The sequence below is a fragment of the Peromyscus californicus genome, unplaced genomic scaffold (genome assembly GCF_007827085.1).
Source record: "Peromyscus californicus insignis strain IS unplaced genomic scaffold, ASM782708v3 Scaffold_7__1_contigs__length_154581171, whole genome shotgun sequence".
NCBI lineage: Eukaryota > Metazoa > Chordata > Mammalia > Rodentia > Cricetidae > Peromyscus > Peromyscus californicus.
In genome coordinates, this window is record NW_026294595.1 from 65,207,006 (window position 1) to 65,223,720 (window position 16,715).

Sequence of the window (16,715 nt, forward strand, 5' to 3'; positions counted from 1 at the left end):
CTTTAGTCATCTCTTTGAGCAGTAACTTTGGAAGATTTGTCACCCTGTGCCCAACTATCCACATGGCCCACTATCTTAGCAACAAGGATAATTGTAACACCAGGACATCTACAAGGAACAGAATTTCTTCGTTAATATAAAATGTCTGTAAAATTAAAAAAATATGAGAAGGTAGAACTGAAAGGTTATTGTTCTATTGAAATGTATTTCAAAAAATGAGCATTGTTATTACAAGTGATAATCATTGAATTCAAATATTAATTGAAATTGCTCTTATTAAAGTCCATAAATCCATCATATTTTCATCTATGATTACTAGCTATCAATAAAAGATGCATTACTTGTCTGTGTGTCAATGGAAATTTCTTTCTACAGCTCTCTGGGAAAGATGCTCTCCAAAAACAACTAATCCTCTTTTTCTCCCCTCAGTGTTGATCTGCTATTGTCCCTAAATGTCTCAACTTTCTTATCTTACTATTTTTGAAACATTGGAGAAAGCACTTTTCTCTGTTTCCTCTCCTATCCTTCCTAATGGATTTCTGAAACTCCTCTTTGATGACTTGGTGAATCAGCTCATTTTGGAAGAATGATCAAGCCAGACTACCAGCCCTAAAGCAGTTCAAAGCTTCAATTTAGATTTTCCTAAAACAGTTCTGAGGGAAAAAAACCTAATGTTGGGGGAACTTAAGTAGACATAAATCAGAAGCCTCTTCGTTTTGTAACATAGGTAACTTTGAACATAATGTTATTTCTTGTACCATGTTTTAGCGTTAGGTTGTGGATATAGTACATATTTTTTAATATTCATTTGCTTATTATATAGAGATTAACAGAGTCTCAATCTGCCATAACTCTATCAGCATTCTTTACAAAACCTCAAAGCATACTACCTTTACATACAAATATCAGAATGGTGAGTATACATAATACATACATAATCATAATCCTGTATTTAGAAAAAAGTAAATTATGATTGAATGGATAATAGACAACACGAAATTTGGTGTCTTTATACATTATATGGTTTCATCACAAAGGTGGAAATGTGAAATAATGATTGATTACGTTAAACTTGAAGAAATGCATGATCATTAGAGGACAGGAAAACAAGGAAGTAAGAACTGCCCAGGAAGACATAAAGCAGAGGAGAGAGAGAGAGAAAGAGAGAAGCAGAGACAGAGACACAGAGAGGTGAGACATAGAGGAGGAGGAGAAGTGGTACATGTAGGATAGGAAGGGAGGAAGAAGGGCTGGAAAGAATTTACAATCTGAAGACTGTTTTTTATGGACATGTGAGCCATTATTACCTTTAAGTATATATTTGTGGGCTATTACTATTACAATTAAGTGTATATTTGTGGATATATTTGTGTGTATTTTTATTTTTTAGACTCCAAGTGTATCATTTTATTGCCTTCTATATGCTCTAATTTTCATAATAAAATTTCCCATCTAGAATAAGGATATTGATCATTAGAGTTTATATAACTCTCCCAAAAACACACTCATAAAATGAAAAATCAATGTTTGATTTAAACACTGAGTCTTGACCACAACACCAAAACTATAAATTGCTTTGTCACAATTTAAATCATCTCTGGAGATGTAAAAGTTTACTTTATATGTCTAACCTTATGTCAGTTGTATGAAAATCCTGAAGATAGCAATGCCCCATTTTCTGAGGAGTGCAATCCATTCACTGGTCATCAAAACGCAGTTTGTATCCAATGCTTCCCGCCATGTGTAATAGAGAAGAGCAACTCTCACGGTGTCAGAAGAGATGTTACCAATGCTTCTCTAACAATTTTTGCATTGTGTTTTAAGCATTAAAGCAAAATAAAGAGCCAATGTTCCACTTTAATAATGAATAGAATTTAATGTGGGTTTCTTGAGTGTCTGATCCACCTGTGAGACCTATTCTTAGCTCCCTCAGGGTTTGTATGATTTATGGCCCCAGGAGTATCCAAGGCATAATTTCATGTACTTTTTCATTTGATTGTTTATAAAACTTCTTTTCTCAACCAAAATCATGTTTAAAATATTGGGGTGGAGATGTTTCTATCTGATAATATTTAAGGTAGTATTACTCTCAGCAATAAAACACTATTATATAATGTGTGGAATGCAGCATCTCTGTGCAGAATTTAAGTAGAATGCTTGTGTACTAACCAAAATTAAAGTCAGTTTTGTCATGAGGAATCTACCAATCAATGCATGAGAATAATTTGATAGCTTTAGGAAAATACTAGCAAGGACTGCATTCATTTATAGATGTATTGATTCCCTCTAAGAATATTTTATTTTATTTGCTTTTTGACAATTTCACAAATATATACAAGGTATTATGATAATATGACTACATATTACCTTCTTGTTCTGATGACCCCTCTCACTTCTTCTCAGTTGGTTCTTCTGTATCTACTGTTTTTGCTTCTGATCCACAGACTATAAGGTTGCTTGTATGAGCCTGAGCCAGGAATTATTTATGCAAGTTTGTTCAACTTCACTCATGTTATTATATACCTAAAAAAAGTGATACCTCTTCTCAAGCAATCTTTAACTGTCAATATCTCCTCAATGAAGGGAGAGAACTCATGAGTTCATTCTTTATCAATGATGCAATGCTACAGGATTGAATCTTGTGCCAGGATTGTGTGATTCCAATTTCTCTATCATATCCAGTACAAGTCATTTCATAGCATCATCCTCCTGCTTTCAATGACTTTTATTCCTTCTGCCCTCCCTTTAAAATATTTTCCAGATGTTGGAGGAGGTAATATAGCTGTGCCATTTAGGACTGACCATTGAAGAGTTACTTATTTTCTGTACTTGGAAGAGTGGTGAGTCTATGCACTAATTTCCACACAGTGCAAAAAGAAGCTACACCGGGATGATCATTGGTTTAGGATAACCAGTCGGTGTGCTTTTCCCTGGAGAAGAGTATCTCTCCCATTCTCAGAATTTCTTAGCTGCCTTTCTTTCAGATGGAGGAAAGAGAAAGTGAAAAAGATGTAATATTTTATATTCTCAAAGCTTAAAGAAATAGTTTTTAAAAAGGAGCTATTTTGTTTATAACTTAAGAGGTGCCCTAGACTATGCATATAAACATGAAAATTTAGAAAGCTGACACAATGTTTATTTAGCAAAATAATAGTAATATATCCTCTCCTAGGGCTTGTGACCTTGTTCTTCATAGACTTTTGGCTGTGTTTTCAGTACAAGGTATGTGTTCCCTCCTATTGACCATACTTCAACTTCAGTCTCAAAGGGTTTATACCCAAAACAGTATTGATTCTACTACACCGGTGAATATATCTTACCTATTTGAACATTATCCAGCATGCCATGCCGTGGCTTGCTAAAATATTTATATTTTATGAGTTTTCTTCAACAACTGACTGTACAGTATATTTTAGAACTATGAAATCTAGCCATCAGAGATGAATATACTAAGTAATTCTTAAGTATAAGTTAAAAACAAGTTATAGATGCCCTATATATATTTGCACAAGCAAATCTTCTTTTCCAGAAGGGAATGGTTTATTATAAGAAATGATTGTTCAAAAGCGATTGCAAAAGTCAGAAGGGTAAGCTCTAAATTCTTCAGCTCCAACTTTTCTGGTATCTTGGACTTGTAATGTATATCTGAGATCTAAAGTGATTAGTTAGCCCCACTGCTTCAGCACTGCTGCCTATAATACAGCAATGGATATCATGTCTTGGCTCCATTCCATATACAAAAATTCCATCTGCCAATGTTACATGGTCTGCTGTCTTCAGCACCTGGTTTCTCCATTGACACAAGGCTTTACCATCACAATTTTAAGTAGCTGTTTGTGGGGATGATATTGGACCTGGTCTATTAGTCTACAATATACACGGCTAACTGAAGTCAGAGTAGAGGAAATGTTAAGTACCTGAGAGATAGGAAACAAGACTTTGTGATACATTTTAAGGCATAGCCATTGTTAGCATGGCTGAAGTATGGGGGAACATGATGCTTAGAATATGAAATAGAAATAAAGGGGTAAGATGGGGTCAGGGATTTTGAAACTCTTAGTCAGTATCTCATCCATTGCGTTAATGAACCATAGCTGACATTTTTTAAATCAATTCCAAACTATAAATTTTTATATACCCAACTTTTCTTTTAATGGAAAAAAACAGTAAATAAATTTTAAAAAGTTGGAAATTTGGAAAACTTGAGAAGAGGATACATCTGTCTTTGAGACATTATTGTGTAAAGATATGAACTCTATAAAGGCTTTTGAAGCTCTGTTTAAAGGATTCTGCAATTGTAACTGATAATATTGGTATTCATGAAATCTGAACATGAATTTTTTGTCTGTCTGATCCAATAATTTTCACAATGAGAACAGTATATAACCAAATTTTACTATTGTTCAGTCCCTTTAAATTGTGAGACATTTTATTTAATATTTGAGTGCTAATTGCTATGTACAATTTGTTTCCCATTTTTTCATCTAAAATGAACATTTTAAAATGAAGAAAGACATTGAATTTTTATATGTCCCACAAATAACAATTGAGAGCAAGCCTTTTTAAGCATTCTATAAGAGATAAATTGATGTCTACTTGTGTTGCCACATGATTATATTCTCTGTTCTTAGAAGGTCAAGGAGAATGGTGACTTTAAGATTAACCAGTGCTATCCATGAAGGGACTTTGTCCTAAATCAACAAAAATGACAAACAATAGGAATCAAATCAAACATGTCTGGATCCAGATTCAATCGAAGAAATGGTGATTCCCCCTGTGCATGTAATGTGGAATTGCTGAGTGATAAGTGGTAAGAGCAGAATCAGACATTACACAGTAGCTCTGGTAACCTGAAGGAAATGGGTTCTTAATTATGAGAAGCTGAAATCCCTTGGTATTGGATATACCTTACGAAAAGATGGGTGTCCTGGTTAGCTTCATTTGTAATTTTGACACAGCACAGTATTATCACCAGAAAACATTAACTAAAAAATCCCCTGAACATGATTGGCTTATAGTCATGTCTGTGGGGTACTATCTTGATGGAGGAAAGCCCCATTCCACTGTGGGCAGAACTATTCATAGTCAGGCAATTCTGGTATTTTTATGGAAGCTAACTTAGCTCAAGCCAGAAAGAAAGTCAAACAAACAGGCAGCAAGCAGCCTCCCTGGTTCTGGTGCCCTGAGTTCCTGCCCTGACCTCCCTCAATAAAGGATTTTTACACTGGAATTTTAAGCCAAAAAAACTCTCCTCCCCAAGTTGCCTTGGTCCCAGGGTTGCATTACAGCAAGGAAATGAAATCAGAACTTTGATTAATTTAGTTATATTCCACTGTCTTTTGTTCTAAAGTGATAAACCATATAATAAAAGTTAATGCATTGTTTTTGTATCTTCAAATTTTATAATTACCAAATGAAAATTGCTAAGTTTCGAATCTTGTTTTCATGACCTTCAGTCAGGAGGAATCCTTTCCTACTTTCCCTGGGTACTTGGAGTCAGAGTAACTAGTGGACTCACATTCATCATATAACTGCATGTTAAAACCACAGCCAAACATTATATGGAGCCTTTATAATCATATGTCTTTCTGTAGTTAAAAATTCCAAAGACAACATAATCTAGATTTTTTTTGGTGTGGCATCTATCTTTATATGGCTTATTTTTTATATTACTTTTATTGTTTAAAGACTTTATTTTTCAGAATTATCTGTTTTTATGTAACTGTATATATATATATATGTATATAGTCTCTATATTTTTTAAGTCTACATATATTTTTACATACGTTGTAAACTGTTTAGAGGTTTATACCATCTGAATCTGTCTTATTGAGAATCTATTGTTTTAAACTGCAGTGGTTAGTACTGAATGACTCTGCCCACCTCAGCTTTCCAACATGGTGGTGACACATTTACTGCTAGCTCTGGGTCTGCAAGCCATGTGTACCATCAACTTTCAGAAGCAGTGGGTCTATGCTTCTATCAAAGCGGTGTGTAGCCCAGAAATCTTTTTTTTTTTTTTTTTTTTTTTTTTTGTCTATACTAGCATAGGCTAAATCCATCACGCAGTATAATGTGTGGCTTGTACATGCCTCATTCTTGTCATGTTGTGGGTCAAGCCTGCGTGCCACAAACGCATCATAGAGTAGCTCAAGCACGCAGGCTGTGTCTAACTTGAGAGAGACAACTAGGAAGCTGTTTTGGGCTCTGTTTTAGAATCTTTTTGTTGTGGTTTGTTTTGTTTTATTTTGCTTTTTAATCTTTAACAGGTTTCAGGTGGAAACCTTTATCCCATGTTGGGCACCATTTGTAGCTGGAACTTTTTGGTTCCACCGGCTTGTGGCTGCTCAGACCCAAATAAACACACAGAGACTTATATTACTTATAAACTGTATGGCCATGCAGGCTTCTTGTTATCTAGCTTTTATATATTAAATTAATCCATTGCTACACATCTATACCTTGCCACGTGGCTTGTGGCTTACCAGTTTCTTTATATCTTGCTTTTCCTGGCAACAGTGGTGGTGGCAGGCACTGTCTCCTGATATAGCCTTTTATTTTTTCAGAATTTTCCTCTCTGTTTATCCCGCCTATACTATACTTTCTGCCTAGCTATGGGCCAATCAATGTTTTATTTATCAATCAATCAGAACAACACATTTATAGCATACAGAAAGACATCCCCAACAGGGTGGAGCACAACACAAGAACAGAGCCAACAGAAGCAAATAAGCAGAACCCACAGGGGCTCACAGTAAGTGACAAGATCAACACAAAGCCCCTGTATGGGTCTGAGCTAGGTCCTCTGCATATACCTTAGGGTTGTATCGCTTAGTGTTCTTGTGGGACTTCCAACAATGGGAGTGGGGAATGTCTCTGACTTTTTTGTCTATACTTGGGACCCTATTCCTCCTAATGGGTTGCCATATCCAACCACAATATGACTTATTGTATCTTGTTAGGTAACTTTGGGTGAGTATTCCTTGGAGGCCTGATAATTTTTGTTGGTTTTTTGTTTGTTTATATTTTGTCTTGTTTTATTTGAAGGAAAACAGAAGAGAAGTTGATCTGGCGGTGGGGAGGTGGGGGTGGGACTAGTAAGTGTGGAGGGAGGGGAAACTGCAGTCGGGATGTAATGTATGAGAAGAATAAATGTGAAAAAAAACACCATTTTAGGGTTTTCATTAAAGCTTGGGTTAATTTTTTTCATCAAAGTATGCTCATATCTTGTATGAGCATTTTCATGTCTTATAATGCAATTTTCTTATTACTAAAGTCTATCAACTTCTATTTTCTTTTATCATGGCCCCCTATATTCATGTTTTATTCACTCATTTACTTATTTATTTTGTGAATGTGTGTGATATATTCATGTGTTTTTAGGTGTGTGCACTAAAAGGTAAGAGGTCAACATTACTGTGCTTTCCTCTATAGATTTCCACATTATTCTTTGAGTTAGTGTGTTTTCCTAACTCTGAAGCCCAACAATTCAGCTACTTGCTTACTTTATTGATTCTTATATCTCCCCAGGGAACTTGAATTTTCATATCTTCACCTCCCAACACTAGGATTTTAGGCATGCACAACCATTCCTGGCTTTTTACTTGCATGTTAGGAATGAGAACTTGGATTCTCAAACTTTGATACAAGAACTCTAGCAACTGAATCATTTCCCAGTCCCAAATTTTGTTTCATTTGTGTATTTATGGAAAATAATTGGTCTTATTATTTCTACAGTTTTTACATTTACTGAAGTATGAAGGTGAAGAAGAAAAGAAAATCATGACATTTAAACCAAGAGGCAGAGTTGAAAGAACAGTTAATGGAGATTATGAGGGTGTGAGGATGATACATGACCCATGGTAAAACAATAATTTAGAAGAAAAAAAACCATCAAAAAATTTTGAGAAAAACAGTGCTGTGATATGATTTGTACTTTAAGACTATTTTCTGAACCATTTTATTCTTTTAATTAGGATAAGTCTATAATATTTTACCAAAGTGTAAGAACTAAGCCCCAAATACACACACACACACACACACACACACACACACACACACACACACACACACACACAAGTTATTCAACACTAAATAAACTCAAAATTTTTGTATTTATAAATATATGTGTTATATGTCTCTCTGTGTGTGTGTGTGTGTGTGTGTGTGTGTGTGTGTAAAACGATAATAATTAGAGAACAAAAGGACATGCATTTGAGAAAGAAAGGATGAGGAACACAGAAGGAGTTCAAAGGAGCAGAGAAGCATTGGAATGATGCAAACTCATATGCATAAATGAACCCCCCCAAAAGACCCAAACAAATTATACCAGAAAAAAATGAACAAGGACATGATAAAATATATTGAAATTTATTAATCTTGTGAAAACAAATTTCAAATCTTGTTTCCTCTAGATTCTCTTCTCTGTTATGGTAGTTTAATATGCAGTAGGTCCCCTTAAGTTCACAGAGAGTTGCACTATTAGGAGGTGTGGCATTACTGAAGTAGGTGCAGCTTTGCTGGAGGAAGCCTGCCACTGTGGGGGTGAGCTTTGAGGTCTCCTATGCTCAAAATAATGCCCAGTGTCTCAATTCACTTCCTGTTGTCTGCAGGACCAAGATTTTTCAGTCTCAGCTCCTTCATCAACACCATGTCTGCCTGCATGCTGCCATGTCCTGTCATGATAATAATGGACTAAACCTCTAAAACTGTCAGCCACTCTAAATAAATGTTTCCCTTTATAGGAGGTACCATGGTCTTGATATCTCTTCAGAACAATAGAAACCATAACTAAGACATCTGTAAATAACAGGATATATGTGCTCAGTATATGAACATCTTAGGTTATAATCAATATTTGCCTTTGGTTTATGCTATAACATGGGATTTTCCAAGGGAATTAGGTCACAGAGCTCATACAAGAGGGGTAGTCACTTCGGTCCTTGGAAATTCTAGTGTCTAGTCATTTTAGAATTTCAAGACATAACTCAATACTTCCTCCCTGCATGAATAAACCCAATTTTAAAATGTGTTCAAATAATCCAGTAATACTTAGACTTCAGGCTTTACCTATGCTCCTATACATTTCTAGGTTCTGAGGTCTCACAATGGCATAAGACCCATTTTCTCTTGGAACATTTAAATCTGTTGCTTCTCCTTACTTCAAATATACATTTATTTAGTAAGACAATTTAACTACTTCATATGTTTTCAAATTCACTGAATTTTTGAAAGTATAAAATTAAACTGGTTTTAATTTTCACATGTTAATGCTAATTAATCAATTCAGAGTGAAAGCGTGAACTCAGAAAGGTACATTGTTAACGCATCCTATAGAAAATGATGTCATCTTTTTCAAAATAATGACTAAGGAATAAAATAATTTTCTTAATAATGAGTGACTTCTTAAATTTTTAGATATATTTTGTAAGTGTAATTATTGATTCTTATGTGTGTGTCTGTACCTATATGAATAGTGTGTATATGTGTAAACAAATGAGGGGTAGATGGTGCATGTAACTGTCCACATGCATGCTGAGACAGAGGAAGGCACTGACTCTATCCATTTATTGTTCTCTACATTATTTCCTTAAGACAGGGGCTCCAATGAACCTTGAACTCATTCGAGAACCTTTGTTAAGAACCTTTGGGCTCTACAATACCTCCCTTCACCAGTATTTTGTTAAAAGTGTGCTACCATGCCTAATTTTTGACATGGGTTATGAGAATCAATAACAATATATTAGTTTGCACAACAAATGCTATTACCCACTGGTTTGTCTCCCCAGCATTGAAAGTATAATATTTTAGTAATCATCAGAAACCACTGTCAATCTCTTCCACATTCTCCTGATGGCATTCTTTATTTCCTTATTCCTGAAAGTGTAAACCATAGGGTTCAGAAGTGGTGTCATGATGGTGGCAAATACAAGCGCATTTTTTTCAGAAGAGAAAGCAGTTGTTGGTCGTGCATATATTAATATGCATGACACAAAGAACAAAAGCACAACAGTAATGTGGGATCCACAGGTGGAGAGAGCTTTAAGTCGTCCCTCAGAGCTGTGGGCTCTCAGAGAGTACAATATGACACCATAGGAGACAAGCAAAATAGAGAAGATAATGATGCAGATAGACCCACTGTTAGCAAACACCAAGATAACAAATAGGTGTGTGTCAGTGCAGGCAAGCTTCAGTAATGGGAACAAGTCACACATGTAATGATCCATGACATTAGGTCCACAGAAGGGCAGCTGCAAAGTGAAGGTAATTTGTATGATAGAATGCAAGAATCCTCCAGCCCAGGATACTGTCAACAAAATGCCACAGAGCCTCCGGGTCATAATAGAAGAGTAATGTAAGGGCTTGCAAATGGCCACATAGCGGTCATAGGCCATGGCTGACAGGACAATCACCTCTATCCCAGTGAAGAAGTGGATAGCAAATAGTTGTGTCATGCAACATTCAAAGGAAATGGTCTTCTTCTCATAGAAAAAGTCTACAATCATCTTGGGTGTGACAGTAGAAGAAGTGCATGCATCCAGTAAGGACAGGAATATCAAGAAGAAGTACATGGGGGAAGCAAGCAGTGTGGGACTATAGATGATGGTCACCACAATCATCATGTTGCCCCAAATAGTTGCAAGGTAGATCAACAAAAACACAACAAACAATATTTTCTCAACTTTTGAGTTCTGTGAAAGCCCAAGAAGTATGAACTCAGTGACAAAGCTCTGGTTTTGCATTATTCTCAAGAAGATACTGAAGTAAAATCTGTTCACTTAAATCTGAAATTATGAGAAAAGAATACCTCATTCAAGTTTTTAACATGTACAAGTTGCTGCTTCCTTGATTGTTTTGCTACTAAAAAATAATATTATAATTTTTTAAATGTATAGTCACATAACATAGAGTATTGAAGTTGAGATAAATTATTGAATACCTTAAATAACCACATTAAAATATTGGATATAAAAACATCTCCTTGGGTGAGACGAGAGCAATAGCCTATCTTTGAAGTGTCAGCTTTCATGAGCATTTATGAGATTCTTGAAGTGAAGCATTGAAATGCATTATGAACTATTCTAGATATAAATGAAGACCAGAATGTAAGTCATCATTGGCTTATCAGAGCACTCGCTGCCTCATCTACCAACAGAAGAAGAAAATGTATTTAGGGCACACTTCAAAATCAGCTTAAATGTATGTAAAAGTATGAATTTATTGAAACTTCCAATAACTTAATCCATTCTTTTTAAAAAAGGAAAATTCTTTGGGAAAGTATGCAGCAATCCTTCTTGTGTATTTGTTGAAAGGTTGGAAATTTCACTAAATTCATCATTTTACAACCTAACAAGAACTTTACAAAACTTAACCTGTTGTCATAACAGCTAAGTGAAATACTACAAAAAGAGCGATTGCTCCAGACTTAAAGATCTAGTCCTAGTCAGCAATATGTTACAATGGTTTGTGCACCTTAATTTTGCAAAAGTTATCATCAAAGCTTTTATGACACATGATGTCTCCACAGAATCAACAGAGTGAAGAGTGAGATTTTTCTCCTTTGTAAGAACTTCAGGAAAGGGATGTTTTCTAATCTCTTTCACTCTGTAAGGGTTAAAGCATAGTCTTCCTTTGTCCTTTTGCAAATGGGACATCTTGACAAAGGCAACAGAGTCAATGGTGAAAAATCAGAAGGCCAAGAACCAATCACCTATAAATGAAATTTTGTGACAACACAGAGCTAAAAAACAGAATCTCACCCTCAAATGTAATTTATAGTCTTCCAACTTAATGATTTGTCAAGATACATGCTTTGATATTCATAAGAATTTAGTATCAAACATGTTATAACATCTTACCTGCTCATTTCAAGGTATTAAATGGTCAAATTTGAAAAATATCTGAATGTTACTCATTGTAGCATTACTTTACAATGCTAGGTGTAACTAATTTACAGGAAAACTCAGCTTTGTCACCCACAGAATGCAATTCTAAACCGAAAAGTTGTCTATCTTTCCTGTAATATATTCTTATGTGTGAATATATGCATGCATATACACATTCCTGTGTATGCTTTTGTATGCATGCATGTCACCACACCAAGCTAAACCCATAGTTTCTATCAACACATCCTACAAACTATGCATCAAAAAAAGAGATTTGAATAGAGAATGTTGAATATTTAAAGTGTCTGCATGTATATTTTGATGAAAATTGAATCATGAAAAAAATGTCACATTAAAATCACATTTTAGAGGCTGGAGAAATGAATGGTTATGAGTGGTTATTGTTCTTCCAGGGGACTTGAATTCAATTTCCAGAAGCTAAGTCAAGCCTTATAACCCTCTGTAACTCTCAGTCATGGACTCAATTAATTCCTCTTGCTGGTGTGGACTACTACAGAAAAGTGGCATATATCAAACAGACCAACTCGAATATCCATATATAATAATAAAATAAAATCATAGTTTAAAGATTAGACCAATTATTATAAAATTGATCCACTCAAATAATAATTTGGAAAATAAATCACAAAAAAAATTAGAAACACACATAAGTTTATATTATTTTTCTTAGAATTCCCATCTTTAAGTTAAATTCTAAAATAAAGTTAAATGAAAGAAATTTACATTAGAATATAATACAGTTTCAAAAATATTGAAAACAGAAAAATATCTAAATCATGACAAGGTACCTATGTATATAAGACTGTTACAAACTAAAATAACACTATAATACTATAGACAATGCACTTAATAAAGCACTAGTAATATGAAAACCTCAAGCTTTTTAAGAGTAAAGTAAGCCAGGCGGTGGTGGCGCACGCCTTTAATCCCAGCACTCTGGAGGCAGAGCCAGGTGGATCTCTGTGAGTTCGAGGCCAACCTGGGCTACCAAGTGAGTTCCAGGAGAGGCGCAAAGCTACACAGAGAAACCCTGTCTCGAAAAACCAAAAAAAAAAAAGTAAAGTGGGTGATAAAATTGAGAAAATTAAGTATCTAATCATGAATATTCAAATGTATAAAATATTAAAGAAGGAAAAATAAAAATATACTTTATTTATAGTATAAATACTGATTTTATGAACCAAATATTTAAGTTAAACATCAAAATTAAAATCTACCTAATCTATTTTCCTTTAAATTTCTGTGAAGGTTTCTGAGGTTTACAAAGCTTTCACTACCAAAAATTAAATCAATAGGTTAACCACACCCATCTGGCAGTAATAATTTTTCTTTTTAAAATTAATTATTTTATTTTTGAGATTATATTATAGTTATATCATTTCACCCTCGCTTTCTTCCCTCCATAGTATCCCATATGCTAATCCTTTGTTGTTTCATGTATATATGTGTATGCATATAAAATATAGTCCTAAATACAAACTTCTCGGTTCACGTAATGTTACTTGTGTTTTTAAAATAGTATAAACTTTTCACAAACATTAATACCATAAATTCAACCATTTAACACTTTCATTTGCTCTTTCACTTCTAATTCCATATCTCACATAGGAACCAACCCATTTTCTATGTATTTCTTCCCATGCATCCCATTGTTTTCTTTTCTCTAACAACTATGCACTGTAAGTATCTAATCTTTATTTCTTTTCTTGCTCAGAGTCCCTCATTGCATAACTATGGTCAATGAGCCATGTTCTGGAGTAGGGAATTTGAGAAGTGTGACTCCCTGTGTCCTGCTTTCTACATTGCCCATGATTACCTGCCCATTCATTTTAGCAACAGAGATTTTGATAGCATTAATCTCTCTGAAGATAATGGAAAGTCTTTGATAACTGTATAGTGTAAAAAACATTCAGAAGAATAAGAGGAATTAGAAAAATTATCATTCTATGTAGATGCTTTTAAGAAGCTTTCCAATGAAAAACTTAATATTGTGATCACAGAGAATAATCATGAATTTAAAAGTTACTTGAAATTATCCTTTATGGTAAATTTCTACAAGTCTAACATATTATTACCTAAGATTATTATCTAGCAGTAGAAAGTTTATTAGTGTGTAGCTAAGCAAACTCCTTTCTGCCACTCTCTGGGAAACACATTCTCCTGAGATTACTAACAATTTTCTAATACTGCTTTCCAAAATGCCTCAGCTTTGCTTGTCTTACTGTTCCTGATTACAGGAAACTACGTTACTGTTCCCTCTGACTCCATGCTGAGTGATTTCTGAAATGGCTCTTTTTCTGCCTGGGTGATTCTGTTCATTTTAAGAGAGACCAAGTCACAGTCATGAGCACTGATAGGTTCAGATCTTCAACTAATTGAATTTTCTGAAAAGTTCGGAAGCACTCTCTACTGCCTACAGAAAGTTAAGGGGACATTCTTAAACAGCAGATTTAATGTTGAGTTAAGGCACTTTTCCTGATTCTGTGTCCTTCTCAGTACTTACCTACTGTCCAGGTATGGAAACAGTACATTTTACATTCTCTATCAATAGCTATGTAGTATAGACAACACTCCAATGACTCCTGTGCCATCATTCTTTACAAAACTTCAAACATACTATTTTCTAATCAATGATATCAGAACAGTAAGAACACTTGTCTTACTTACTGAAAATGTTTTTACAAAAAAAAAAAACTGCTGGTGGACAGATAATTGAAGAACAACACTTTGACATTTCTCTGTTACTTGTTTTCAACTTCAAGATGACAAGCTGAAAATGTATTTTATCTCATTGGACTTAAAGAAGAAGATATTCAAGGGAAGGGAAGGAAGGAAAGAATGAGAAGGAAAGAAGAAAGGAAGGAAGGAAGGAAAAAGTTCTCACTCTGACAACTGAGTTTTGGACACCTGAGCAATTATTAGTTAATAAGCACTGGCCTCTGAGTTCTGAATATAGCATTTTAATCACTGATGTATTGATTACCCATTATCATAATATCAATACTAATGATGAGGAGCCTATACACCAGAGTGTATAAAACCCGTACACATAGCTATGCACTGAATGTTCCCTGTTTGCTTTAAATATAGTATCCTGACACACAGCATCCACACTTAAAATACTCCATCATAATTTAAAGTCAACTGTGAAAATTCTGTAATGTACCTTAAATAGATCACTATGCATCAAATCTGTAAAAAGTCTGCCTTTAGGTATCACCTATTCTTTATGGAGAAGTACGTTCAGTGGTGAACAAAATTCTTTTGTATTCAATTCCTTCCCACTTCTGAGAAAGAAAGCACTGATTCTGGAAGTTGATGCAAAGCATGTGAATATTGCTTCTCAGGTCCTGCCATCAGCATAGTTTCATGATGCAAGAAAAACAAAGAAGCCAATGCTTCCTTCTGTGTCATCAAGAATTTATGGAGGTTTCCCTGAGATATCACCAGCCTGGGAGACTGATTTTTATCCCCCTGAGTTTTAAGATTTCTTTCTGCATGAGTTTATGATATAACTTTTGTGCTTGAACACTTGCTTGAGTGTTTAAAATACTTTTATTAATTGGGTTAGAAAGAGCTTAATTTTTCCAAAAGGAGTTTCTTTTACATTTTTCCTAAATGTTAAATTCTGCCACTAGAGAGATTTTTGTGTTTTGTTCATCATATTCAATATTTTTTAAGTAAGAATTTTATATGTACATGGATGTTACTTTTCTTTTGAATAATCAGGTTCCTGTTTGGTAATTATTTCATGTAACACTGTATTTAGAGGGAGAACAGTGCTGTAAAATGAATGGTGTAAAATAATTCTTTCATGAATTTAAGCAAAATGCATGGGTACTCACCAAATATAATAGCTTATGGGTTCTTTCTTAAAGAATCCTTACACTAATCCCTACGAGAAATGTATATTGTTTTAGAAATAAAATAGCAAAGATTATTCCTCAAAAAACCCACATTTTTTGAAATACTATGTTTAAATATATATGTTAATTTTAATGTTATTCACTTAAAAATTCTTGAGGTTGTGTGTCTATAGCATTTGTGACTTGGGGGGTAGTTGTCTGTTTCATTCCATAGGCCAGGGTAAATTTGGATTCACAGTAATATTTTACTCTTAGTTTCCAAAATGCTGTAGTTATAGGCTTGGACCAGATCTATGGCTTATATCCTAAGTTAAAAACCAAAAGTAGAGTTGTTCGAGGTAGAGGACATCATGTATCTTCATAATATGTAATAGGATCTTGAAGATCACTTTAACATAAGGATACATCCTTGACATTCCTGCTTGAAAGAAAAGTTAAAAATTGTCTCATAGATTATTTCAGAAGTGGAACAAGCCAAATTGTCTGTCAAATTGTACAACTCTTAAGAATTGATTCCTACGCTGTTTACCTGTTTACACAACTTTAAAAAGTAGAAATTAAGTAACTCATGAAAAGATTGTGAATAATGGTACTCAAACAGCACCAATGTTTAAATAGTGTATAAACTTTAGAGGAAATTATTGTTTTCCTTTAACTTAAATGCTACACCTGTGTCCCAACACAGAATAATCACCTGACATAAACTACATTCAACAGTAGGTGATACGAGATCTGCAATGGTCAGCATTCAGATACTAACAATTTCTGTTTCCCACTCAATTTAAACTACTTGGAACTTGCTAACAAAAACTAATAAAAACTTACTAACTTTTTCTACTTTGCTTAATTCTTTGCTATCTGTTTCTTTTTGAAAAACAGTATAAAAAGTGCAAAAAAATATTTTTAGATTTCATTAGGGAAGATAATTTAAGAAATATGTATT

At 34.3% G+C, this 16,715-nt stretch overlaps 1 protein-coding gene across 1 annotated transcript; it reads right to left on the reverse strand.

Moving 5' to 3' along the window:
• Positions 1-9,806: 9,806 nt before the first annotated feature.
• On the reverse strand, positions 9,807-10,772 carry LOC128101711 (olfactory receptor 4C15-like). The gene has a single exon (XM_052725026.1). It carries the CDS (start codon positions 10,740-10,742, stop codon positions 9,807-9,809), a length of 936 nt encoding a protein of 311 aa, XP_052580986.1. The 5' UTR covers positions 10,743-10,772.
• Positions 10,773-16,715: the final 5,943 nt, after the last annotated feature.

Excerpts from the sequence above, each read along its gene's own strand:
- LOC128101711 (XM_052725026.1), bottom strand. The coding sequence starts at position 10,742 with ATGCAAAACCAGAGCTTTGTCACTGAGTTCATACTTCTTGGGCTTTCA.